Genomic DNA, 27,605 nt, shown 5'->3' on the forward strand with positions numbered 1-27,605 from the left:
AAAGTAATATGTACGGATTTATACAACATCGCTAAACGACAAAGTACCTTGTAGGAGGTCCCAGGTAAGGACATATTGAACATCACGGATTTATACCGCTAAACGACAAAGTACTATGTGCAGATTTGAAAATGAAGCATTGTAAACGTATTTTCACCCTACAATTATTTATTGGGCATTTTCACGCTGAATTTGCATTTCGTGAAAATGAAAATACTCCTGTAGATATTTAACAGAACTTTTGTAAGGCGAGAATAAATGCGTAAAAACATGCGATGAGCAAAGCTCGAGAAAAATATTCAACTTTGTAGGCAAAACGTTTTTGTGAAACAGGATGCTTATAGTTATTTGCTTTGAAGTGTTTATTGAGTGCTTATTTTCTTTAATGTTTTAGAAACACGTTCCATTGTCGTGGATTTAGCTCCGCAATCCTACTATTACACTCCCGAATATGGCATAAGCCGCGCACGGCGGTCAGCGGAAGATTCCTACAACTATGGCTCCTACCAGCAGAATGCAAGTCCCAACTCATATGGGTCAAATACGGCGGCTGGCAGTGAAAGAAATAACCAATATTGGTCAAGCCCTAATAGTAACCAATATAGTCCCAATACTGGCTCCGACCAGTATGGGTCTAATACTGGTGTGAATAGCTATAACAGAGGAAACGCGGCATCAAGCACGAACTCAAATTACGGACAGACGTCAAGTTACCCGAACGGTGATAACTCGACGGTGTCTAATTCTGGATACAGCTCCTACCAGTATCATTCCAATACTGGCGCCAATACTGGGTCGACTGACGCCACACCAAGCAATGACCAATATGGGAGAAAAGCAACTAGCACAGACTCGACGAGTCATCAACAAAACAACGCGGCGAGTTATTCGCCACAGGGAAAAAGCGATAGAAATGATCAGTACAACACAGATAGTTACTCAACGTATCCACAGGCTAGCACGGCGCCTGCTCTAAACATCAACGCTGGTAACCCGTACCGAGGCTCAGATCAGAGTGGTACGAGCTCTGAAGAAAGTGGATATGCAATTAAGGTATCAGTTCAGGACGACAATTCAACTGACTCACAGACACCGCAGGCTCAGAATACTCAAACACAGGGATACCAAAATGCTGCGGATCAGAGTTTGCAGCAGTCAGCGGGTTACACCTACCCTGCGCAGGCCCCGGCACCTGCTCCATACCAGGCCCCAGCGCCTGAGACTTATGCAGCGTCTGCAAACACAACGGCAGCGGAAATTTCACAGCAAAATTACACAGCAAGTCCCACAGCAGCGTATCCTGCTTACTACCCAGCATCCTCCCCGGTCTCTTACCCAGCATCCTCCCCTGCCTCTTACCCAGCATTCTCCCCGGCCTCTTACCCAGCATCCTCCCCGGCCTCTTACCCAGCATCCTCCACGGCCGGTAATGCATCTATAGGGAGCAGCTATGTGAGCCAAGTGGACGTCACAATAAAACGTAAGTGTTTTTGTGATATCTTGGTTCCTCAAAGACGAAGGTTATCATAAAAGTCTAAAAGACAAAAAGAAACAATCCATTTTTCAGCCATTTTTATCTCTAATTAGAGAGTACCTTGGGTCTTCGCGCAGCCGTTCATATTTTTCTTGGTGTCGGTCACGAAGCGTTTCCCTTTCCCCGCAAGATCATCACGTGACCCCGCAAGATCATCACGTGACCCCGCAAGATCATCACGTGACCAGAAACACCTGCACAAAAGACTATATGCATTTCACTGGGCGAACCTAGGTTTAGATTAAAATTCATACCCCAATTCCACTTATATCATAAGTGCATGTTTTAATCTCAACAGAAACCGCTTGCCGCATTGAGCGCAAGACAGCCATGAAGCTAGCAGACTCGTTCATCCCAGAATGCACCGTGGACGGAAGTTACGCGAGAGTACAGTGCTTCGAGAACCATGGATTCGGTCGGCAGTGCTGGTGCGTCGACGAGAACGGCCAAGAAGTGAGAGGCACTAGAGTGGTAGGGTCAAGCCAGCCAACGTGCAACAGCAGCAGCAGTGGAATTGCGAGCAGCAGTACCAGCAGTGCAGCTATAGGTGAGCGGCACTACTTACCGCACATGATCCCAGCTGCGAAGCTAGGGTTACCATGGTGAGGGAAGTGGGAGGGGTGCAGGCGCTTACCCAGAATTCACTGTGGGGGTGCGAAACTATAGGTATCATATGGATACTTTGACAATCCCCCAATAAGAAATGACACACTTGAAGTCGCACAAGGAGAATGCACGCGCACTCTACGGACCGCCCCCACTAGTTCATACCTGGGGTGCCAGACATAGTGGTAAAATATAGGTATAATAAATACAAAAAGCCCAAATAGTCGTGTTCGTGAACCAGAAGAATGAATACAATGCACCAAAAAATGGAATTGGACTCTGCCGAATTTTCGTCTTTAATAAAACTTCTTCAGAGCAGACTTATTATTTGGCAGAGTCGAATTCCAGTTTTTGGTGTATTATATAGGTATAATAGATATTGAAGGTTTTTAAGAAGAAAAGCCTACTTTAGTGGTTAAGGTATGGAGTCATCAGATATCAAACTTGAGGGTGGAGGTGCGTTTGCTTGTTTGCCTGACCTACCGCAAAAAGGCAATTTATCATCACTTTCCCTAGCATTAGAGTCACACCAAGAGACCCAGTGTGAGCTAGAGCGCAAGATCGCCACCGGTGCATACGTCACTGGAGTCTTCATCCCCAAGTGTGACGAAAAGGGAAACTTTAGCCCCGCGCAGTGCTTTAACGGTAGTAGCAACTCGGAGAAGCAGTGTTGGTGTGTGGAGAAGGACGGACAGGAGATCAAGGGAACTAGGGTCCATGGTGGATCGACACCTAACTGCCGTAAGTATACATTTTACATGAAGTATATACCTGGTCTGTAAAGAGCCACTATCAACGGGCATTTTATTATCCTGCAAAAAATACCAAAAGTGGTAGAAAGCATCCGTTTGATGATAGCCATTGCTGTAAGACAATGATAATTATTATGGTTATGATATGGTCAAAATTCTGATTAACTCTTGTTGATGATAGTATGACAGAAATGATGATGACTTTGAGAACGATTATTATTAGAGGGTCATTGGGTAGAGTGTGATGCCAATCGACACATCTGTTCTGTCCCATTAGTGGAAAATGCCCCCATCCCCGTTCCATCCCCTGGCTGCAAGATCGCTCCATACGGCTGTTGCCCTGACAACACAAGTCCCGCAAGAGGACCTAACAATGAGGGCTGCCCTTCAACCACATCAACACCCGCACCCGCACCCGCGCCCGCGGTACAATCAGCATGCCTTCAGCAGCAGTCCAGAGCTAGGACAAGCGCAATGGACACCTTTGTCCCAGACTGTGAGCCGGATGGTCGCTATAGCGCGGTGCAGTGTTACACGTACCCCATGAGTGGAACAACTGTATGCTGGTGCGTGGAACAGGAATCGGGAAGAGAGATTCATGGAACGCGTTTGGAAGAAAGGCAACCTAACTGCCAAGGTACTTTAAGATAAACTTCAGTGATAAGACATAATAAGAGTCTTGGATGTGCCATTAACATTTTTGTAATGTTTCTGTATTGTGCCCCACAAATATTTCGAGGTCTGTTATATGATTGATATCGTATATGTGATAATTGAAACTGGCAAACTAAGTGCGGAGTATCGATATATTATCGACTATATTTATATAGCGTATAGTTACTTTTCCTAACCTCTCTTTTGTATAAACTTTCTTGGCCATGACAAATGCCAGAGTCCTCCCTCCCCCCCTTCACAAAACGTTCTGCAAAACCGTGAACTCTTATCTTATATGTTCCATAACATCTCTCCCCAAGCCCTCACTTCCAAGGCACCACAGCCACCACAACCACCTCTTGGAATGGTAATCTGCATCGTGACCGCCCATGGATGTTGTCCTGATAAAGTGACTCCCGCCAAGGGTCCCAACAACGAGGGATGCCCGGGGATACCACCTGTGTCCCCTACCATGACCACGCCCTCTTCGCCTAAGATCACATACCCTCCATGTACGTATAACAACTGGAACACTGGTCCAAAAGTAATGACTAATGACTTTTGACTTTACTAAAGCGTGAGTTAGAAATTGGCACTGCTTTTTAAAATATTTCCTAGGAATCGATTCGGTGGTCCGCTTGTCAAATAAGACAGAGTCAAGTTAGATTGATCTAATATATGAAAAATGGAATGGCTTGGAACTGCAGTCAATCCAACCTACAATATGAAACTGGCCACTTCTTTTTTTAAAGGATCATATAATACAGAGAAAGTTGTATTTTAAAACGCTAAGAGTTTAGAATATCCAAAACAAAAATAAAACACCATTGTCTCGCAAGTCGCATCTACGGACTTCAACTATCGCGCAAAACGAGCTAGTGAGTCCAAGCGTCGCCTGCGCCTACAATTAACATTATCATAATTTGCCGTAAATTTTTTCGTAACTTTTTTGACAGCCGCCGCCAAAGAGGTTTGCGTCACCGTGCTGCTAAACCAAGTGTATTACCTTGATAACCGTAAGGGGAACTACTACTTCGACCTCCAGGCTAATGTTGAGAAAGCAGTCAAGGAGATCTACAAGACGCACCCAGCCTTTCAAAGCGTACGCTTTACCGACGCGAGGTAAATACCATATCACTTACACTGGCCCCTCCAAATGGCCCCTCCAACTAGGTCCTTTCCCTAGCCTCTCTACTGGCCCCTCCAACTAGGTCCTTCCCATAGCCCCTCTACTGGCCCCTCCAACTAGGTCCTTCCCATAGCCCCTCTACTGGCCCCTCCAACTAGGTCCTTCCCATAGCCCCTCTACTGGCCCCTCCAACTAGGTCCTTTCCCTAGCCTCTCTACTGGCCCCTCCAACTAGGTCCTTCCCATAGCCCCTCTACTGGCCCCTCCAACTAGGTCCTTCCCCTAGCCCCTCCACTGGCCCTTCCAACTAGGTCCTCCCCCCAGCCCCTACACTGGCCCCTCCAACTAGCTCCTTCCCCTAGCCCCTCCAACTAGGTCCTTCCCCCAGCCCCTCCACTGGCCCCTCCAACTGGGTCCTTCCCCTAGCCCCTCCCCTGGCCCTTCCAACTAGGTCCTTCCCATAGCCCCTCCACTGGCCCCTCCAACTAAGTCCTTTCCTCAGCCCCTCCACTAGCCCATCCAACTAGGTCCTTCCCCCAACCCCTCCACTGGCCCCTCCAACTAGGCCTTCCCATAGCCCCTCTACTGGCCCCTCCAACTGGGTCCTTCATCTGGTACCTCCACCTGTGTCCTCCACTGGGATCCTCCTCTTGGGTCCCTATCCCTCGCCCCTCCACCATCCCCTCCCGCCAGGTCCTTTCCTTGGATTTCATTGGCGCTGTCTCAAATAATTCTTCAAATTCAATGTGTGTTTCTCTATCTAGACCTGAGCCAGGCCCAGTGCAGACTCAAAAGGAGAAAGCGCTTGCTGTCTTTTTTGTGATCTTTTTTAATCATGTGATCGTGGACCCTCTCTCCGACTTGCGTGACAGTATTGACGAGACCGGTACTTTTGCCAAGGTGTCTGTCTTCAAAAACAGCATGCGTGATTTAGGTAAGATTGCGTTACATTATTGACGAGACCGGTACTTTTGCCAAGGTGTCTGTCATCAGAAACAGCATGAATGAGTTAGGTAAGATTGTGTGACAGTATTGACGAGACCGGTACTTTTGCCAAGATGTGTCTGTCTTCAGAAACAGCATGCGTGACTTAGGTAAGATTGCGTGACAGTATTAGACTACACACCGATAATAGCGGAATCCTGTTACCTTAAATGCAAGGGAGAAGAAAACAGTCCGAGTTAACTGGAGTTATCCGGGTTAGTCTAATTGCCTGAAAATTAGTCTCTAAGAAGCTGGAAGTCAGTTCGAGTTCAAGTCAAATATTAAATGATCCGTTCCTAATGTATCTTGTCTTTTTTAAAAAAAACATACATTTATATGCAATACGTTTTATTACTTTTAGGTAAGCATTTCCAGTCGTATGGATGCCCGCCTGAGAACTATAAACCACTCTACTCAACCACTACCCAACAAGTAACTGTCAAGCCGAAACCCTGGGCCTCAACTGAACCTCCTACCCAGCCTCCCACCACGGCCTCCCCAACCACAGCCAGACCAACAATGCCACTCGGAAAAGTGCCAATTCCAGATCATCTACTGACACACATCAATTTCGATAACTTCGATAATGGAAAGGTGATGGATAATTCTGGTAGAGGCAACAATGCAAAGGCTACAAGCATTGAGCTTCAACAGCAGACCTACGGGTGCGGAATCGTTGGTTTCTTCTCTAAAGGGGATCTCGCGTTTGATGGAAGTACATTTTCTCCTAAACCCAGCAACGCCGTGACTGTGGCAGTATGGGTGAAGCTGAAATCAATAACGGGAAGACAGTCATTGTTTGATACCATAGCAGCCGGTCAAAGGCAAGGCAACTACCATTTTGAGATTGTTGATGGTGCTGTAAGGTGGTTTCATAGGAACCTAAAGGGCGAGAAGGTGTTTGAGGTCACTACAGATAAACCTGTAGTTGCGCCGTATCAGTGGACACAAATTGTTGGCACTTATGACATGACTGAAGGTACGTACGACCGTGTAGTGTATTGCGTGACAGTAACGTCACATTTAACATTGTTGCTGATAATTAGGACTTCTATTTAGGCATAGCGAGGGACGGCATATTTGCATTTGATATTCCACTCCTGATTTAGAATACTTTATTTAACATGCCATTTTAAATGTTAGGCATGGCAAAGCTCTATGTGAACACCTATATGGTAAACCAAACCCGAGGCTTCGGCGAGCTCACCACGGACTGGAGCGGACGCGCGGGCATTGGGAGCCACAAAGGCGCTCGTTACGTGGATGGTTACGTGGACGAGATTTATATTTATTCCGCTGCACTCAACGTCCAGCAGATCAAACAGCTGTCTTGCGCATGCGCACAACGGGGAGGAGGCTCAGGTGCGTGCAATATGAAAAAGTTAGTCCTTTTGGGGTTTGGTACCGAGACAGTTTTCTCAGTACCAGACTTTCTCAATTTACTAAAGATGGTCAAAACTATCGTCCATCCCTCGCGCCGTTTTTTAAACACCATTTATCACCTGTGTGATATTTCAACTAAATTTTTTATTGGATAGTTATCAAAGAAATACAAAAAAATTCGGCATTTTAGAATCCCTCTAAACAAGCCTCTGATCATGCTGACTCGACAACGGTGTGTCTATGCTCTCTTTTTTCAGTTTACAGAAGGAGTGGTTCGCTTCCCCAAATATATTTATTAATTTTAATTTTTGATATCAGGGAGTCTAGTGCAGCTTGTAAATTTCGGCTTTTAACACATAATTTTTTATGTATTTCGTGCAGCTTTTTTTAAAAAAAGCCTGCGCAGTTTGAATAACGCGGATTTGTAAAATTGTCTAGTTTGGGTTTCCTGTGTTGAAACTCTTCAGCGGTCTTCTTTCATAAACAAAGATGGCGGATGTAGTGTTTGGCGCGAATTTCAAGCTTTGTAGCAACCTAAGGCGTATTTTTGATTGTTGCCGTATTCAAAAGCGAAGTACCGAACTGCTATGATAACGGTAATAGAATGATTTATAGAATAATTTACTAATGTCCTTTTTGGAGTTTCAATCCAACAAAAAACGGACAATGAACGAGCTTTTACGCTCTCGAGCTCTCGCACTGGCCTTATTTAACTGAGAAAAAAATTAACATTTAAAGAGATTTATAGCATCGCCCAAGTAATTTATTTGCTATCTTCTACTTAAAACTTTAGGGTTTTGCTCTGATGACCGATTTTGCTCTTTTTTTTTCATTCAGGTCTTCCTTCACCGCAAACAGGGATTTCTTGCTCTGGCGGCCAGCCAACACAAACACCGACAAAAGCAACTAGCAAACCAACAACTGCAATTGTCGCAGAAACAACACCAGAACCATTTACGACCCCAGAACCTGTTACAACACCAGAACCATTCACAACACCTGAGCCTGTAACAACACCAGAGCCCATTACCTACCCCCCTGTGACCACACCCAGTTCTTGCACCCCATGTACTCCACCGTACCCATACCCATGCCTCATAATATGTCTACCACAACCAACACCACCTCCAGTAACCACACCCGAACCAGTAACCACACCCGAACCAGTAACCACACCCGAACCAGTAACCACGCAAAAGCCAGTAACGACGCCTAAGCCAACAACACCCAGTACAACCCCTAAACCTACAACTCCACCAAGTAAGTAACAAGTATAACATAGTTATTCTAACACTCCCTCTGATGGTTTCGTTATCTAGTATATTAGCATAGAGATTTATAACATAAATAGGGAAATTTTGGATTCATGCTCATGAATCAGCCAGGAAGTTATTTTGTCAAAAAGGGCTTATTTTCATTGAAATATTTTTTTTCATCACTCTGTTGCATGACAGGCACAACCATTTCTGTGTTTATTTTGGTTTTAATTTGTTACTTAAAAAGTATTGTGACTTCTTACTGTAGTTGAAGTCCCTATCAAATTAGAAACCAAGACTGTTTATTTTTTTGTCATTTGTAGCTCCTCCTTCACCTGTCAATGGTGGTTATACACCATGGACTGAATGGACCGAGTGCTCTGCCACGTGTGGGGGTGGTATCCAGCAAAGGACCAGAGCCTGTTCAAATCCTGCACCAAAGAACAATGGCACAAGCTGTGAATCACTAGGGCCATCATTTGAGACCCAAGCTTGCAATTCCAAACCATGTCCAGGTAACAAAGAGCTATGCCATGAGTTGTGCTGATCGTATCACACGCAGTGTAGCACCCCAAAAAATGTGTGTGTAGATGAAGGAGTTTGGTTGGGATTGGGGATGGCCTATGAACTTTTCCAAGCTAGTGCATGTGGTCAGCATGTATTGGGGCTTTAGCTTTCACGGCCCCTCACTTTCAGCAGCCTATTGATGGAGGAAACCATAATCCCACACAATTCAAATGATCAATTTTACAGTCACAGTAATGAGTCTATGACTATATGGCAGATCAATAGAGGAGTTGTTTTTTACCTTTTTTGGAAACTATGATTAAGTGTAATGCAGTATGAAACATTAAATCAAATATATATACCTAAAGATGTTGTGTCATAAATACTAAAGCTCCTTCGCTTTTTACCCTTTTCAGTTGATGGGGCTTACAGTGAGTGGAGTAAGTTTGACAAGTGTAGCAAATCTTGCGCTGGTGGAGTACAGATGCGGTCCAGAGAGTGTAACAACCCTGAGCCACAGTATGGCGGCAAGACTTGTAGCTATCTGGGGCCGGCCAACGAGACCAGAGCTTGCAACACTTTCTTCTGCCCAAGTAAGAAAAAACAGATGTCATAGAATTTTACATCATTTACTTTTTAAATTTTTTGCAGATTCCAGACTCAAGTTTTGAGGTTGGAATAAGATAAAGATTAAGTAAATGAAACCTTGTTTTCAACAGTTTTCTGTAACATGCAATTGTTCCATTTTAGTGTCAAATTGTTTAAAAATGATGCCAATACTCAGTAGTACCGTGCAGGGAAATAAGTGTGTCTATTTTTGACTGGAGTTTGTCATTTAAAAAAAGATTGAAGAGATCATTAAAAAAAGATTTTAAAAGATTTCATAGTATCTTGAACTAGGTGTAGTATGTATGTTTAGAATATGATATTAGGCCAAGAACATGACAGTCTGTGATCTGTGGTTACCGTGGCTACTTTTAACGAATTTGTCCATTATACATATTTTGTGTGGTTTCCATGGTTACTGATATAATGCCATTTTTGTTGCACAGTTGATGGAGGTTACTGTGATTGGTCGGAATACATGTCATGTAGTGTGACGTGTGGGGGTGGTGTACAATACAAGACACGCACATGCACTAACCCTCCACCACAGCACGGAGGCAAGAACTGCTCTGAACTTGGGCCCTCGCGCATGTCACGTGACTGCAACACACACAGCTGTCCAGGTAAGGATGCAGTGGGCTCAACATTGTGAGGGTAGTGATGACCATTAGGGATAAAAAAGATGCAATGGACAAAAATACTGTTCAGATTGATAAAATAATTTTTTTAATAAAGCGAAGAATGTAATTCTATGGTTCAAAATTCTTGATTTTTGAAAATAATAACAATGGTGTGGCTGACAATTATTTCATTAATTCTTTCAATTATAGCATTATCCCCACAATGACCCTCCCGCCCTCACCCCTGCCACCTATCTCTACCCGTATCACAACCATTATTCCCCTTTTAAGTCCCCCTTCTCCCCAGGTGCCATGGTACGAATACCCGCTTTCAACCAAAAACCAAAAAAAATTATTTCTTGTTTTTCTAGTTGATGGAGGCTACTCGCCTTACAGCAAATGGTCCGACTGTACAGAGACATGTGGTGGAGGTACACAGATTCGAACACGCACGTGCACTAACCCACCCCCTAAGCATGGTGGGCGCGACTGCTCACGGGACGGGCCAGACTTTGAGACTCGTGAATGCAACACTCAGGCTTGTCCAAGTAAGTCAAATTTACTTCTTTTTTTCCAACTACGTACATTAAATCCAAAGATAAAATTGCTTAAAGTTAGTTTTAAAATAAAATCTAGTCTTTTTAGTACTTAAGACTAGAAAATGTTTGTAAGCACACTTCTACAACCACCAGTACTTAGACTACAGAATGTATAACCACAGTTCTATAACCACCAATGATCCTGTAGCACTGAGAATGATTAACTAATGCTTTTCCAGTCGACGGCGGTTTCACATCGTACACCAACTACTCCGAGTGCAGTAAAACATGTGGGGGCGGGACCCAGGTGCGCCTACGCTCGTGCACCAACCCTGAACCGCAGTACGGTGGCAAGAACTGCACGGGATCATACAAGCAAATTCGCGAATGCAATACTCAACCATGTCCAGGTATAATTAGGACAGGGGTGTAGCCAGGGGGTGGACTTGGGGGCGCCCTTTAAGCAGCCAAAAATACAGTAAATGTATGAGACATTATCTAAAATACAGGAGAAAATGCCTTGAAAGTCCCGTTTGGGCCCCCCCTGTTAAAAGTCCTGGCTACGCCACTGTTAGGAGTTCGAAATGCCCCATGCGTGACAGATTTTGTTATGTTATAATGTGCTAGTGTATAAGAGTTGCAATGGCTCAAACAAGCAAGTTCACAAATACAATGCTTATATTTGCTCAGGTAATGGTAAGAAACCAGTGGGCGCAAAATGTGTTATGTAATGTCACGCTAGTTACGTAATGTCATGCTAGCTATGCGTTACAAAATGTAACGCTAGCTTAAAAGAATCGCCCAAGCTCGTTTCCTGGTTTATTAACGGTATAAATTTGAATTTTATACTGCTTTTTCTAAGAATTGTAGCTTTCTAGAAGTTATTCTGCTTCAAAATTTCATCCCCCGTGTTTTATGAGCAATCATCAGGAGTGTGCCATCAAAAATAATGGATCACGTTACTGACCGAAAGTGACTTCATGTTTTAGTTGATGGAGGCTTCAGCGAGTGGGGTAACTACACAGAGTGTAGTGTCACATGTGGTGGCGGCACCCAGATGCGGCTTAGGACATGCACCAACCCACAACCTGCAAATGGCGGCCGGCCCTGTCTCGGCGAGACGACTGAAACTAAGGACTGCAACTTACAACCATGCCCAGGTCTGTATATGCTACTTATGTCCAGGTCTGTATATACTACTCATGTCCAGGTCTGTATATACTACTCATGTCCAGGTCTGTATATACCACTTATGCCCAGGTCTGTATATACTACTTATGTCCAGGTCTGTATATACTACTCATGTCCAGGTCTGTATATACTACTTATGTCCAGGTCTGTATATACTACTTATGCCCAGGTCTGTATATACTACTTATGTCCAGGTCTGTATATACTACTTATGTCCAGGTCTGTATATACTACTTATGTCCAGGTCTGTATATACTACTTATGTCCAGGTCTGTATATACTACTTATGTCCAGGTCTGTATATACTACTTATGCCCAGGTCTGTATATACTACTTATGTCCAGGTCTGTATATACTACTCATGTCCAGGTCTGTATATACTACTTATGTCCAGGTCTGTATATACTACTTATGTCCAGGTCTGTATATACTACTTATGTCCAGGTCTGTATATGCTACTTACGTCCAGGTCTATATATACTACTTATGTCCAGGTCAATCCATAAAGAAAGAGTCAAAACAAGGGTTTCAAGAGGTATCCATTAGAAAAGTTGCCCCCTTGATTGGGATGTTCAGTTCCAGATATAAGCTTGTATGCTACTAGCATAAAGCACACGCACCAAACAATGAGCGCGCTGCATGACGGTAGTTGAGGTGATAGCTGAAATGGCCTATTAAATCTCTTCACTCATTAAATATACAAATTTACTCTGAGTGTCTGAGATGAGACGGAAGTTAAATGGGCTATTAGGATGATTTAGATCCATGACGCCGGTAAGATGACGCCGCCTCGCGCACGTTCGATTGCGCACGCACGCTAATTTTTGCCGGCTTCCCGTCTTGAAGAGGACGTGAAAAAGCATGAAATCGCGTCCTGAACAGGACGCGACACCGGCAAGAAAAGCGTGCGCGTGCAATCGAACGTGCTCGAGGCGGCGTCTTCTTGCCGGCGTCGTGGATCTAAATCACCCTATTACTTCAATTATTCTGACTAGTAACCGCATTAAACCATTTGTTTCCCGCAGTGAATGGTGGCTATTCCGAGTGGACACACTTTGCACCCTGCAGCGTAACCTGTGGAGGGGGGTCACAGCAGCGAACCAGGACATGTACAAACCCCCCACCCTCCCATGGAGGGGAGGATTGTTCCGCCTTGGGGCCTGGCCATGAAACAAGAAACTGCAGTACCAACCCATGCCCAAGTGAGTAGAGTGCAGCAGGAAACATAACAAGAGGGTCCATTGGGGCCAAACCTTTGGAGTCCATTGGGTGTCACATTGGGGTCCAACATTGGGAGTCCATTGGTTCTCACATTGGGTTCTAACATTGGGAGTCCATTGGGTCTCACATTGGGGTCTAACATTGGGAGGTTATTGGGTCTCACATTAGGGTCCAACATTGGGAGTCCATTGGTTCTCACATTGGGGTCTAACATTGAGTCCATTGGGTCTCACATTGGGGTCCAACATTGGGAGTCCATTGGTTCTCACATTGGGGTCCAACATTGGGAGTCCATTGGGTCTCACATTGGGGTCCAACATTGGAAGTCCATTGGGTGTCACATTGTGGTCCAACATTGGAAGTCCATTGGGTCTCACATTGGGGTCTAACATTGGGAGTCCATTGGGTCTCACATTGGGGTCTAACATTGGGAGGTTATTGGGTCTCACATTGGGGTCTAACATTGGGAGTCCACTGGACATTGGGTGTGCTTATTAATGGGGTTCTCTGTAACGGGTGTCTTTTTACCTTTATCGGGGCAAATAAGCGATTTTGTGTCCAAACAGTTTGCCAAATATTGAATCGGTGTTATGAAAATAAAATATATTTTATAAAAATATAATTTATTTCACTAGTTGACGGCGGATACACAAGTTGGTCTGACTGGTCCAAATGTAGCAAATCATGTGGCGAAGGAGTCTTCCAAAGAACGCGTAACTGTAGCGAACCAGAGCCTCAGAACGGGGGGAGGAACTGCTCACAGCGGGGCCCCGCCCTGGAGACTCAGTCATGTAACGTCATGCCCTGCCCGAGTAAGTGGTACGATCTGTAAGGGATCCAGTCGCCATTTGGTTATCCTAGCAGCTATAGGGACGATCTGTAAGGGATCCAGTCGCTATTTGGTCATCCTAGCAGCTATAGGGACGATCTGTAAGAAATCCAGTCGCTATTTGGTTATCCTAGCAGCTATAGGGACGATCTGTAAGGGATCCAGTCGCCATTTGGTTATCCTAGCAGCTATAGGGACGATCTGTTAGGGATCCAGTCGCCATTTGGTTATCCTAGCAGCTATAGGGACGATCTGTAAGAAATCCAGTCGCCATTTGGTTATCCTAGCAGCTATAGGGACAGTGAGGGACGAAAATAAATAAATAAAAATTAGCCCTTTCTGACAGGGAAACTTTTTGGCTGATTTGTACGCGCTAAATAACTTGCTTCAATTGTTGTAATTTTGGCGCTTAAAGCTGCAGAAGCGCACTCGAGTTTGTCACCCAAAAGTCGACTATTACATTTGTAAAGCTGTTTTTTTAATTGTTTTAATTCAATTTTATATTCTTTTGCGTTAATGATGGAAAAAAAGGCGAGCATGACGTGGTTCCACTGTGAGATGGTTATTGAGTGACTAAAATCGTTGCGTGACTCGTGAATCTACTTTTTTTAGTCGACGGCAACTACTCGCAGTGGAGTGAATGGACGTCGTGTACCGTGACGTGTGGGGGCGGGGAACAGATGCGATCCCGGACATGTACCAACCCCACTCCTCACTTTGGGGGCAAGGATTGCTCAGCTATCGGCGCGTCAACTGAAACCGGGTCCTGCCAAACACAGGAGTGTCCAGGTAAGGCGATGGCCGAGGTGGTGATGGTGATGATGATAATGATGATGATGATGATGATGACTACGATGATGATGATGATGATGATGGTGATGGTGATGGTGATGTTGGTGATGATGATGATGGTGATGATGATGATGATGGTGATGGTGATGGTGATGGCGATGATGATGATGATGATGATGATGGTGATGATGATGATGGTGATGGTGATGGTGATGGTGATTGTGATGATGATGTTGGTGATGATGATGATGGTGATGATGATGATGATGGGGATGGTGATGGTGATGGTGATGGTGAAGATGATGGTGATGATGATGATGATGATGGTGATGATGGTGATGGTGATGTTGGTGATAATAATGATGATAATGTTGATGGTGATGGTGATGGTGATGGTGATGGTGATGGTGATGGTGATGATGATGACGGTGATGGTGATGGTGATGATGTTGATAGTGATGTTAGTGGTGATGGTGCTGGTGATGGTGGTGATGATGATGATGTTGGTGATAATGATGATAATGTTGATGGTGATGATGATGGTGATGTTGATGATGATAATGTGATGTTGATGGTGACTGTGATGGTGGTGGTGGTAGCTATCATGATGGTTGGTGGTGATATTGTGATAATGACAACTAGGTCCAAAACTAGTGTTTTCGCCAACTAATCATGTCCCGAATATTTTTCCCAGTAAATGGAGGTTACTCTGCCTGGAGTAACTGGACCGAGTGCACAGTCACGTGTGGATCTGGGAAGCAATTCCGAACCAGGAACTGCACCAACCCTCGCCCTGCTTTTGGTGGGGCAGACTGTTCTGGTATTGGTGACCCCACCGAGGCCAAGATCTGCATCAAGCCACCCTGCCCTGAAGAGCGTAAGTTTAGCTGTAAACATTGAGCCAGCGCGAACTGTGGGCATCATGTGCGTGTGCTATTGTTATCTTATGTTGGGGGGTGTATAGGTCTGAGTTAGGGGGTATAGGTGTGTGGTTGCGTAGGGGGTATAGATGTGTGGTTGCGTGGGGGTATAGGTGTGTGGTTGCGTGGGGGGTGGTATAGGTGTGTGGTTGCGTGGGGGGTGGTATAGGTGTGTGGTTGCGTGGGGGGTGTATAGGTATGTGGTTGCGTGGGGGGTTATAGGTGTTTGGTTGCGTGGGGGGTGTAGGTGTGTGGTTGCGTGGGGGGGGGATATAGGTGTGTGGTTGGGCGAGGGGGGGTGTGGTTGCCCGAATTCCCAAACATCCCGCCAATCACAACCCGTATCTTTTGCTACAGGGATCGGATCATCAAACTATTTGGCCATGCCATGTAGCTAGTGATGAACTTTATAAAAAAATGTTACATGTGTTAAAATTGCTGTTTCTATGGCAACGGAACGGTGAACCCGTTAAATTTACTATTTGCGAAGTGGTGTTCGCTACACGGAATGTTTTAACAAATAAGCTATGGAAGTTTTATTAAAATCTATGAGGAACTGAGATATTGGCGTATTTTTTTTTCAGTCACTGTTATTTACATACTTTGAAATTCGCCCCTGATATCTGTTTTGTTGATCGTTAGTTTAAGGGGCCATTCCGAGGACTTTTTTAGCCGCCATGTAAAATATCGTCGTCGTTTTCGTATAATAAAATTAAGAATCCAGAAACATTCGGGTTAACTTTGAGCTCCATTGAAGGGTTGTAAGTAAGCGATTAGATTTTATGAAAATGGGCATTTTTATAAAGTTCATCCCTAGCTACATGGCATGGCCAAATAGTTATTGATGATCCGATCCCTGTAACAGAAAATTGTGATTGACAGGATGGTTGGGAATTCGGGAAACTGTATCAAATCTCCTTAAAGTATCTCTATTAAAACCTGTTCAAATTGATTTTAAGTTAAAATACAGTTATCTTGTTACACGATATTTGGCCGTGGACTGCTCGAAGTTGAATGAATTCTCTCTTGCTCATTTTTGTACGGCTTATAGCCATACCGTCACTTATAGAAATCTCACAATGCTTACATGTGTGTTTTATCGCAGCCTCGAACATGGGACCGGAAGTGGGTTGGTCCCGCTGTTCCAGGACCTGTGGGGGAGGGGTTCAGTGGAGAGTGGTGAAGCTGAAGGGCGGCAAGGAAGAGAACGAAACGCGCACGTGTTCGACCACGCCCTGTCCTGGTATGAGGCTAAGTAACGACAATAACCTGAAGTGATAAATAACCGGTCCTAAGGAGAAAAACTAATGGGTGTAAAATGGCATCCGCCATGACTAACTGGGAATAAGTTGTGATTATTATTAATTAGACCTTGCGTGACTGTCCAACAATGTCATGTGACTATGTTTTTTGCACAAGAAAATTTAGCCCAAAATTGTGTTTTTTTTTTCAAACGCGGCCACTTCCACATAAGGAAACTAATATATTCCTTATTTGGAAAAACTGCATTGCTTGTACTCAGAAGAGAAAAACAGTCACTGTGATCATCTTTACCCAATCGAGAAGGTCTTTGAAATAAAAACTAAGATTGCTCGTTACCAGACCACCAAAACGACAACGTTTTCTTCATATGTACCTAACTAACCGGAATTGACGTCATTGTTCCAGTTGACGGTGGTTATTCGAGCTGGAGTGAGTGGACTGGCTGCTCGGTGTCGTGCGGTGGCGGCATCAAGTCGAGGTCCCGAACATGCACAGAGCCCATCCCGATGTTTGGTGGAAGCCGCTGTGGCGAGCTTGGGAAGCCTGTGGAAACCGAACAGTGCAACATGCAGGAGTGTCCAGGTCAGCGGAAATACCCATTTATTTAGTTTTGACGTTCATGTCTGTTAATGTTTTTTAGTTTTAGTGCACGTGCAGATTATTTACTTTTCTTTTTTTTTCTTTTTATGTACTTGGGCTCATCAGCACCTAAAAGTAAGTACGACATCACAACTATTTGCCATGCATACAGCCCCATTAATCCATTTAATCGGAAACTCCGGTACTTCTGGTTATTTTGTAAATGGTACAGATTCCTTCCACTGGAAAATTTCCGGAAAGTGTGGAATTGCTTAAGAGTTAGTCCACTTTCACAGGGAATACCAGAAATTCCGGAAAATCTTGTACCATATGCAGTTTTCCATAGAATATTTGACCGAGGCCCCATCGGCCTCTATTCCCCAAGGCCCCAAAAGTAGAATTTCTGGGTACTGAAGCAAATGAAACATGAGTCACCCCGGAAATTCTGGAATATAGAAAAACTTTTTCTTAACATTATGGCATTCCGGAAAAACTGGGATCCCATTCTGGGATTTCCTATAAAATGGCAAACAACCATAGTACCTTTACCGCCTTAGGCCTTCTAACCTTTCTCCCCTGTGACGTAGTACCCTTGCGCTCTTGCCGCGAGTTCTTCGAACGTTGTCACAAGCGAACAGATGGTCTCTACTCCATCGTCGTCAGGGAGAGAGACACCGCCCGAGAACTCACGGTGTACTGTGATATGACTCGGTCCGGCGGAGGCTGGACACTAGTGGTGACCGCGGCAACCAATCAGGGCTGGTCAGCGGACAACATTAAAATGAGGTAAGCAAGATTGCTAGAACTCAATTATGTTCGCATTTTCGCAGTCTGCTTTTCTTTACGTCGCCTCAGAAGTTGTCGTTTTCGTTTGAATTAACGCTGCCAACTTGAATGAATATTGTGAATAATCAAAATAAAAAGAATTCCCGATACATTTTTTGGTTAATTATATTCCTGAGAGGCATACAAGATATCGCTTTTATACTTAAACGGACCGTTTTGGTAACGTTATAACCGAGTTGCCGCAAGATAGCCAGCCACAAAGCATTCATGTCCATCGGCTAATCCAACCGAGATATTGAGAACTTTCAATGAAATATCGTTATTTCGTATCATACCTCAATTTTGGGTGGTGATTTGAGTTTTTTTCTCAAAAGACCGTTGTATTTTCAAATTTTAATGGTAACAGAAAAATGGTTGTTATATTTTTTTAGTAAAGTTTGCCTCGTCGCAATTTCCACCTCTCAAACGAAGTCGCTTAGACCTGTGTCACGCAAAGCGCTTGAAAAACCTTCTTGTCTTGACCTGTGTCACGCAAAGCGCTTGAAAAACCTTCTTGTCTTGACCTGTGTCACGCAAAGCGCTTTAAAAACCTTCTTGTCTTGACCTGCGTCACGCAAAGCGCTTGAAAAACCTTCTTGTCTTGACCTGTGTCACGCAAAGCGCTTGAAAAAACTTCTTGTCTTGTAGGAACATCGATGACCCGACCGTGGTCGATGATTACTCGATCCTGGGCGAGGCGGACTCCATCAAGGCGATATCTGCTGGCGAGTTTGAGTACAGACTTGAGGCGAACGAGCGCGAGGTGTTTGGTGGGATTTGGAAAGCACCGCATTCATACAGGTACGGATTAACCCGCGAAATCTCCTAACTATTCAACTAAATAGCACGCTGCTCAGGTGAGAGCTATGTGCTTACTATGCTATGTGCTAACGGATCAACTCGCGAAATCTCTTAATTATTCTACTGAATAACACGCTTCTTAGGTAATGAGAATATAAAATGCTATGTGCATACAGTTGCGGACCAACTCGAGAAATCTTCTAACTCCTTTTGACTATATCTTACCAGCTTTGTGAACAACTACCCGAACCAAACCGACATCCGTGAAATGCAAAAGTTTCCTCCCACATGGGAGTACGGGGCTGAAGGGCTTGGTTATCGCATGCCATGGCTTCCTCTGGCGGACCCCAAAACGCTTCTCACCACCTCTGATCGCAAGGGGAAGAGCTGGTTTGGGACTATTGTCACGAGGAGTGGGTACGAGGGCAAGGAGTTCAAACCTTCGCCTTGGATCAAGATTAAAATGCTGAACCCAGGGCTTATCTGGTACTGGATGAGAGAGCCCTCATCTGCCTTAAAACGTGAGTTTAATCGGTTATTTATCTTATTTAAATTTTGACTGATCATGCTTTCATGTAAGCTTAACATTATGTAACTATTCTGGATTTAATGTCGTTTGACCTTGTTTGATTTATTACGGATCTAGCTCGGTTATAAACTGAATATTGATACCTTTGTAATTTCAGCGCCGAGTGCGTCAGAGCCTGACGCCATGTGCCCATCTCCAGGTGAGTACTACATGTAAGAATTTGAATTAGCCACACAGTTGTTGATGTTGTTCTCGTCCCTCGTTGACTATCTGTTCGCATTTCCAATCCATTCCATTGCGAGTGCAGATTGTATCCGTTCTTATGACTTGTTGAGTACAGCCTGTGGTCTGATTGGTTTTCATGGCCCGTCAACGTGCCTGTCACGTGTCTTGATTGCACGTTTTCGTTACGTCATAGTCAATTTCTTGTATCTGTTTCAGTGGCTGGTGGATATAACTTGTGGTCCGATTGGTCCCCATGCCCCGTCACGTGCGGTGGAGCGATGCAGCTGAGGACTAGGAACTGCTCCAGTCCCAAACCGCTGAATGGTGGTGCCGACTGCTCAAGCCTCGGAAGTGATATTGAAAGTCGGGACTGCAACACGAACCCCTGCCCTGGTGATACGGGTGAGACAGGATCAGCGTTAAAGAACATGAGTTTTTCAATATCTTTATGAGATTTTTCGCAAAGAGTGAAGCGTTCTGTGCAGTGTTTTTACTAACAAAAGTAACATATGCGCCTGGAGACGTTTTTCCCTTTTGCTCGCATTGTCTTTTTAATTCCAAAATTTTAAAACGTGTCTATTTTTGTTGAGATGAACAGACCATATGCGCCCTAATATGCGCTAAGTAAACGTAAGCTTTCGTAGGTTTATACATTCTATTCCCTTAGTATCTCGCTAATTGACCAAGGGGGATATTATTTCATTTAATGAGCATCTTTTGCGAGTCATTTGACACTCCATAATATCAAAAGATTGTTGACAAGCTTGCATTCTGGTTTCTGTAGTGAACGGAGGCTACTCGGAGTGGAGCGCATGGACTGAGTGCAGTGCTACTTGTGGCGGGGGAACTCAGATGAGGAACAGGAAATGTAACAACCCCAACCCTCAGAACGGAGGCAAGAACTGCATCGACATGGGGCTTGGCAGCGAGATTGAGAGCCGCATGTGCAACCAAAATCCATGTCCAAGTAAGCTAACAATATGTCTGTCTGTCTATCTGTCTGTCTGTCTGTCTGTCTGTCTGTCTGTCTGTCTGTCTGTCTGTCTGTCTGTCTGTCTGACTTTAAACCTTTTAACTATCTGCTGTCTTCCCCGCTAATCGGCTTTGCAAACTGTCTCTTGTAGCTAACTGTAAACCCCCTTGTGCTAATAACGGAAGCTGTGTAAATAGTCAGTGCAAGTGTCCAGAGGGATTGTACAAGGGCAGATATTGCCAGATAGGTGAGTCCACAACCATGCAAAAACAACTCTATAGTCCCCTTGCAAATGACATTTATGAAAGATCGATGGATTAAGATTAAGTTTTTAATGGTGTTATTTCTAGCCATCTGCAAGGTTCCATGTGAGAATGGCGGCACATGTATCGACCCTGTGTCCAACACGTGTCAGTGCCCGCCTAACTGGAGGGGAGCGACATGCAAGCAAGGTGAGGACAGGCACTGCCCGACACTGTCCGGACAAAGTTCACAAAGCAGCTCGAGAAACGTTCTTACTCCGAACTAGAATAATATCTAATGTAGCTGGCAGTGCGAGACACTGTCTGGACAAAGTTCACAAAGCAGCTCGAGAAACGTTCTTACTCAGGACTAGAATAATATATAATGTAGCTGGTAGTGCGAGACACTGTCCGGACAAAGTTCACAAAGCAGCTCGAGAAACGTTCTTACTCAGGACTAGAATAATATATAATGTAGCTGGCAATGCGAGACACTGTCCGGACAAAGTTCACAAAGCAGCTCGAGAAACGTTCTTACTCCGAACTAGAATAATATCTAATGTAGCTGGCAGTGCGAGACACTGTCTGGACAAAGTTCACAAAGCAGCTCGAGAAACGTTCTTACTCAGGACTAGAATAATATATAATGTAGCTGGTAGTGCGAGACACTGTCCGGACAAAGTTCACAAAGCAGCTCGAGAAACGTTCTTACTCAGGACTAGAATAATATATAATGTAGCTGGCAATGCGAGACACTGTCCGGACAAAGTTCACAAAGCAGCTCGAGAAACGTTCTTACTCCGAACTAGAATAATATCTAATGTAGCTGGCAGTGCGAGACACTGTCTGGACAAAGTTCACAAAGCAGCTCGAGAAACGTTCTTACTCCGAACTAGAATAATATCTAATGTAGCTGGTAGTGCGAGACACTGTCTGGACAAAGTTCACAAAGCAGCTCGAGAAACGTTCTTACTCAGGACTAGAATAATATATAATGTAGCTGGTAGTGCGACACACTGTCCGGACAAAGTTCACAAAGCAGCTCGAGAAACGTTCTTACTCAGGACTAGAATAATATATAATGTAGCTGGTAGTGCGAGACACGGTCCGGACAAAGTTCACAAAGCAGCTCGAGAAACGTTCTTACTCAGGACTAGAATAATATCTAATGTAGCTGGCAGTGCGAGACACTATCCGGACAAAGCTCACATCAGGCTGGTATACAAAATACCTTATTGGCTTTGCGGCATATCTTCTAAGATAGTTGACAAAGATAACCGAAGTGTTCAAATGATTCGTAAAAGATAGTAAACAAAATCTAGCTGGCATACATGTCAAATAAGGTTGAACTAGAGAATGCATGTATCGTAACCCGCAGTGCTTGATCGGTAGCGTTACATGGATTTTTCTGAGTGCAGCCTTACTTGAAATAGGTGTATGAAATACCTTACCTTTGGGTCATATGAACCTGAAAGAGATATTTGACAAAGATTATTCATAAGTGGAAAAGGTAATGAATAAAACGTACCTCGCGCATATATAAAGAATCTGATATTTACATCAAACATCACTTATGTCTTAAAAATTATATTTTACAATGCAACCACAGTGCCTATAAACCAATTACGAACTTCATTTCTATATTCGTTTGTAGCTGTCTGCACCCGTTATTGTAAGAACGGAGGAACATGCACCGCCCCAAACACGTGCACCTGTTTGCCAGGATACTCAGGAAGGCGATGCGAAAAGTGTGAGTAATGAAGTCAGGAACTTGCGTGACGTACAGCTATCTTGTCATGAACGTGTGTCACGGAATATTGTTACATTATGAGGTCATCTGTGACTTCGCTATCGTGCGAACTATTATCAACAATAGATTCACGTGTGTGATTTTGCGTAACATGCCAATCGAGATGCGACATATCACGTCTCTCTTTTTGATACTCTAAATAAAAGAAAGCCCGTACATTTTCGAATATTACAGCAAAATTCGTTGTTGCGCGACCTCGGCGAATCCAAGATCCTTGTCTCGTTTGGAAGTCAGACACAAGCTTTAGGGGCGGTTTGTTTGGTTTTGATTGTTTGGTTTGATTGACTACGCGCTATTCCCAAACGAAGAAAGGAATTTTCGATTCTCGGAGGTCGCACAACAACGAATTTGGCTATAAACCCGTTTGATAAGAAGATCCCAGTAATGAGGGGAGGTTTTTGGGTCTTGAAGGCGTTCGTATGCACGGGTGTTTTACTGCAGACAAGAGCGTTCGACGATACGTATTGTATGCTGTTGGCGAGTTACCAACAATTCGATGATTCTTTTTTTGTTTTCGTCTTTTCAGCGGAATGCGTGCCTGAATGTCTGAATGGCGGGGTTTGCGTCAACCGACAATGTCAGTGTCCTCAGGGTTACACAATGGAGGCCTGCCAAAAAGGTAAGACATCCGCCCTAGTGAACTATTGTGTATTTAACCTGTGTAACCCGACCATCTTGGCGTGATAGGATTGTACATAATTCCTCTGCGAGGAGGGCGTTTGGGTCCATGTATTTACAATGTCGGGAAATTTGCAGGGTGGGGATTACGGTAGGTGTTTTGATAAACTACCTTCGTTGGGTGGAGAGGTATTTAACTCGGAACTCTCCCATTAATCCTAATTAATTTTACGCAGTGAATAAATGCGAGTTGCCGAAGCCCACGGGGCCGTGCTTGTACGAGCTTCAGACCGCCATAAAAGGCGCTCCACTATCTGACGCGGGCTCGCCTTGTATGATGTTCCTACGAGAAGTACTGCAGAACTGTCCATCCAAAAGCACAACGTACCCAAGGAAATTGTGCGAACAGCAGTGCGGTAAGCAAGCGGGTCATGGTCACGTATTACTGTAGTCACGTCTTATAGTCACGCAATACTATAGTCTTGCCGAATAGTCACGCAACACGCAAGTCACTCCACACCGTCACGCAACACTCAAGTCACGCCATGCAGTCACGCAATACTCTAGTCGCGTCATATAGTAACGCAATATTATAGTCTCGCAATACAGTCACGCAATACTCTAGTCACGCCATGCAATCATGCAAAAGTATAGTCAGATACATAGTGGTCACAATATGGTCATATATTCATAGTCGTAACCTTATCCACTTAATTTATATTTGCTTACATCGCTTTAAAATTCCATCTAGAATGCCGGAATTATTGTATTTTTCAAAATTATAAAATTTCAAAACAATCAACAAAACAAAATTGTCGGACTTTAGTGACAAGTTGACACTGTTTCCTTGCTGCTTTCAGACGCCAAAGTAACGAATGCTTGTGAGAAGATATGGGCGCCTGACTCGTGTGCGAGTAGCGAAATGAGAGCGTATTACGACGTGACGTCTCGGCAGTGCAAACAGACCGAATTCTGGGGATGCAATGGCAACCATAACTTGTTCTCCACGGTGGATTCTTGCTCTAAGACGTGCATCACAGGAGAAAACTATGGTATGTGGGGACGTGGCTTAAATAGAATTAAAAGCTCATGTGGGGACATGGCTCAAATAGAATTAAAAGCTCATATGTGAACATGACTCAAACCGAATTTAAACCGAAATCACAGGAGAAAACTATGGTATGTGGGGACGTGACTTAAATAGAATTAAAAGTTCATATGGGGACATGGCTAAAATAGAATTCAAAGATCATATGTGAACATGACTCAAACCGAATTAAAAGTTAATGTGTGAACATGGCTCGAACTGAATTAAGAGCTCATGTAGTAAACATGTTTGTCGGAAAGTGGCTTAAACAGTAAAGTGTATGTGTAATAAATTACGATATGTGGGAACGTGGGATTCAAGGTGGCCCAGTGTGTTAGCGCGTGTGCGTATGGGGCCTCTCACCACAGGTGACCCAGTGTGTGAGCGCGTGTGCGTATGGGGCCTCTCACCACAGGTGGCCCAGTGTGTTAGCGCGTGTGCGTATGGGGCCTCTCACCACAGGTGGCCCAGTGTGTTAGTGCGTGTGCGTATGCGGGTCTCACCTCAGCTGAAACGGGTTTGATCAAGACAAGGATATGATCTTTCTGTTTGTCGGTCCGAAATTTACTTGTCAAACATATGTGGGCTTACTAGATGCTTGTGATCCTCAGTTCCGGGATGGTACATTTTTAATAAATGCGTAATATGATTTCAAAATGTGTATGTGTAGTACACCACCATGGCTTAAATAGAACTAAGACTTTTTGTAGTAAACCAAGGTATGTCGAAACATGGCTTAGATAGAGCTAAGAGTACTTGGAGTACACCACGGCATGTCTAAACATGGCTTAGATAGATGTAAGAATTCTTGGAGTAAATCACGTCGGAACGTAAATGTTGACGTCGGAGCATAGTTTTTGATCGAGCTTGTGTGAATCCGACTAAACTTGAGGGCTGAAGGTAAAAGGAAAAATTCAGTTCCTAAGTTTTTTTTATTTTTACAGGTCCGAGCCCAACGGCTGTTACTCCTGTTATACCCCAAAACCGTAAGTATATTTTTATTTCAAAATAAACATTTTTCCAGTGAACAGACAAATGCAGAATAAAAGCATTTTATTGGTTAAGTCCTGCACGGGTTTGCAACGTCACATTTAAAAACGATATCGGCTTTCGCCCAGCATTTCAGTCCCCAACAAATACCAGTTCTTTTTCATTTATCTTATTTCAGATCCTCCGATACCAACCAGCTACTACTGGTATTTCCTGGCAATACAAAACAACCACATCATGGGCGGATCCGGCAGTCCCCTTCTCCAGACCCAGGGCCCGTACCAACTCATCGATCTGGGCTACTTGTTTACCACACCCCAGTCATGGGCGCAGGCCGAGATCGCGAGCGAGGACGCGCTTCTTGACCCCATCGCTAGCCTTCCTGGTCTAACCATTGGTATGAAGGTGAAGCTGGATGCGTCGCTGCGTGACTGTACCACGCCCAGGTACATCCTGGACACTGGTGCTGCAAGTCTGGACACGCGCGGCATCTCGGTGTTTGTTAAAGGCGAGACCCTCACCGTCCAACTCACGTCTGATACTGCAATTTTCAAGGTATGCTAGGATTTCTCTCTCTGCAGCCCTCTCCTGCATGATTTTTCATGATAGCGAGGCGTTTAACACGAAAATCCAACCCTCAGTTGATTTATTTCCTTATATTTACTGTGGCCTGTTGCGTTATCTATTTAGTCACGCCATATTTTTTTATTTATTCCCTGACATTTGCTTTTGTCTGTTGCGTTACGTTATCTATTAAGTTACGCCATATTGTTAATTTATTGCCGGCCATTTGCTGTTGTCTGTTGAGTTACGTTATCTGCTTTAACGTTTAAGTAATCTGATTGCAAGCTAGCCCTGTTTAGTTACGTTATCTTTGATGTCACGCCATATTGCGTTACTCATCTTGGTGTTTTCTTCAGCTTGAGACAAGTGCCATGCTCGACCGATGGGTCTACCTCGTCATCACTTGGAGGTCCGACCTAGGCCTCACGGTCTATCGTAACGGAGAAGTTCTGGGCACCAGTACTAAGTCCCCACTTTCCGAGAGCCCGGAAATCAACAAAGATAGTCCTAACTTTATGGTCGGGAAGAGTCTGGGCAAGGGGACCAGCACGTGTGGTCGATTCTATCTGTCGTCGATGGCCATATTCAAGCAATACCTTGAGCAAGCGACAGTGAAGAAGATCTTTGCGTTCTTCTGGGTTAATAGTAAGTTTGTTTGTTTTGTAGCTACATTTATGTGGTACGAGCCTAGTTTTCACTATATAGGTAAGCCGAGATTTTTTGTAGCTACATGTACATTTGACAGGCCTATTTTTTCCTATATTAGTAAGCCGAGACTTTTTGTAGCTGCATGTATATTTGACGGGCCTAGTTTTTCCTATATTAGTAAGCCGAGACTTTTTGTAGCTGCATGTACATTTGACGGGCCATTTTTTCCTATATTAGTAAGCCGAGACTTTTTGTAGCTGCATGTACATTTGACGGGCCATTTTTTCCCTATATAAGTAAGCCGATACTTTTTGTAGCTGCATGTACATTTGACGGGCCTATTTTTCCCTATATTAGTAAGCCGATCCTTTTTTAGCTACATGTACATTTGACGGGCCTATTTTTTCCTATATTAGTAAGCCGATACTTTTTGTAGCTACATGTATATTTGACGGGCCTATTTTTCCTATATTAGTAAGCCGATACTTTTTGTAGCTACATTTATGTTGTACAGGCCTACTTTTTCACTATATAAGTAAGCCTATATTTTTTGTAGCTACATGCATATTGTACGGTCCTATCTTTTCACTATATATAAGTAAGCCGATACTTTTTGTAGGTACCTGTATGTTGTACGCTTCGTCTTGTAGTTAAGGCCGGCGTTTTCTATTGTATGATCGATCCTTTATTGGAGGTTTTAGGATTACAAAGGAGTTTCGAGAAGTGTATAAGCCCGCTCCTAAGGTCTAACAGGATTGGCTGGATTACCTCATTGTTCTATTGTATTCCCGTTCTATGGTTTTGTTTCCCATTTTTTTGTCTGTGCTGTATCAATCCAATGTGGTGAAATATTCTAATAGCTTCTACATGACCCAAGATTTCCTGTTAATTTTGATCATCTTCTGCATTGACAGTGTTTTATTTTGTTT

The 27,605-nt window shown here is 44.0% G+C and overlaps 1 protein-coding gene across 2 annotated transcripts in view; it reads left to right on the forward strand.

The window, feature by feature from the left end:
• LOC5521603 overlaps window positions 1-27,605 on the forward strand; it is a 69,747-nt gene that overhangs the window by 3,838 nt on the left and 38,304 nt on the right. Inside the window, exons 5-42 of one of the 2 annotated variants that reach the window (XM_048720713.1) lie at window positions 395-1,480; window positions 1,833-2,081; window positions 2,663-2,881; window positions 3,170-3,529; window positions 3,867-4,058; window positions 4,503-4,668; window positions 5,439-5,608; window positions 6,020-6,637; window positions 6,802-7,020; window positions 7,879-8,301; window positions 8,621-8,812; window positions 9,221-9,397; window positions 9,857-10,033; window positions 10,402-10,578; window positions 10,809-10,979; window positions 11,559-11,729; window positions 12,786-12,962; window positions 13,617-13,793; window positions 14,423-14,599; window positions 15,297-15,479; window positions 16,628-16,765; window positions 17,191-17,367; window positions 17,491-17,499; window positions 17,952-18,150; window positions 18,838-18,990; window positions 19,219-19,511; window positions 19,677-19,718; window positions 19,961-20,146; window positions 20,529-20,711; window positions 20,869-20,964; window positions 21,068-21,169; window positions 22,614-22,709; window positions 23,296-23,388; window positions 23,624-23,803; window positions 24,248-24,439; window positions 25,419-25,460; window positions 25,643-26,019; window positions 26,385-26,673. In XM_048720713.1, the coding sequence (XP_048576670.1) occupies window positions 395-1,480; window positions 1,833-2,081; window positions 2,663-2,881; window positions 3,170-3,529; window positions 3,867-4,058; window positions 4,503-4,668; window positions 5,439-5,608; window positions 6,020-6,637; window positions 6,802-7,020; window positions 7,879-8,301; window positions 8,621-8,812; window positions 9,221-9,397; window positions 9,857-10,033; window positions 10,402-10,578; window positions 10,809-10,979; window positions 11,559-11,729; window positions 12,786-12,962; window positions 13,617-13,793; window positions 14,423-14,599; window positions 15,297-15,479; window positions 16,628-16,765; window positions 17,191-17,367; window positions 17,491-17,499; window positions 17,952-18,150; window positions 18,838-18,990; window positions 19,219-19,511; window positions 19,677-19,718; window positions 19,961-20,146; window positions 20,529-20,711; window positions 20,869-20,964; window positions 21,068-21,169; window positions 22,614-22,709; window positions 23,296-23,388; window positions 23,624-23,803; window positions 24,248-24,439; window positions 25,419-25,460; window positions 25,643-26,019; window positions 26,385-26,673 (8,328 nt within the window). Of the gene's footprint in view, window positions 1-394; window positions 1,481-1,832; window positions 2,082-2,656; window positions 2,882-3,169; window positions 3,530-3,866; window positions 4,059-4,502; window positions 4,669-5,438; window positions 5,609-6,019; window positions 6,638-6,801; window positions 7,021-7,878; window positions 8,302-8,620; window positions 8,813-9,220; window positions 9,398-9,856; window positions 10,034-10,401; window positions 10,579-10,808; window positions 10,980-11,558; window positions 11,730-12,785; window positions 12,963-13,616; window positions 13,794-14,422; window positions 14,600-15,296; window positions 15,480-16,627; window positions 16,766-17,190; window positions 17,368-17,490; window positions 17,500-17,951; window positions 18,151-18,837; window positions 18,991-19,218; window positions 19,512-19,676; window positions 19,719-19,960; window positions 20,147-20,528; window positions 20,712-20,868; window positions 20,965-21,067; window positions 21,170-22,613; window positions 22,710-23,295; window positions 23,389-23,623; window positions 23,804-24,247; window positions 24,440-25,418; window positions 25,461-25,642; window positions 26,020-26,384; window positions 26,674-27,605 lie in introns of both variants that reach the window. The other variant, XM_048720712.1, reaches the window with a different exon arrangement.

This window comes from Nematostella vectensis, chromosome 13 (genome assembly GCF_932526225.1).
Source record: "Nematostella vectensis chromosome 13, jaNemVect1.1, whole genome shotgun sequence".
Taxonomy (NCBI): Eukaryota; Metazoa; Cnidaria; class Anthozoa; order Actiniaria; family Edwardsiidae; genus Nematostella; species Nematostella vectensis.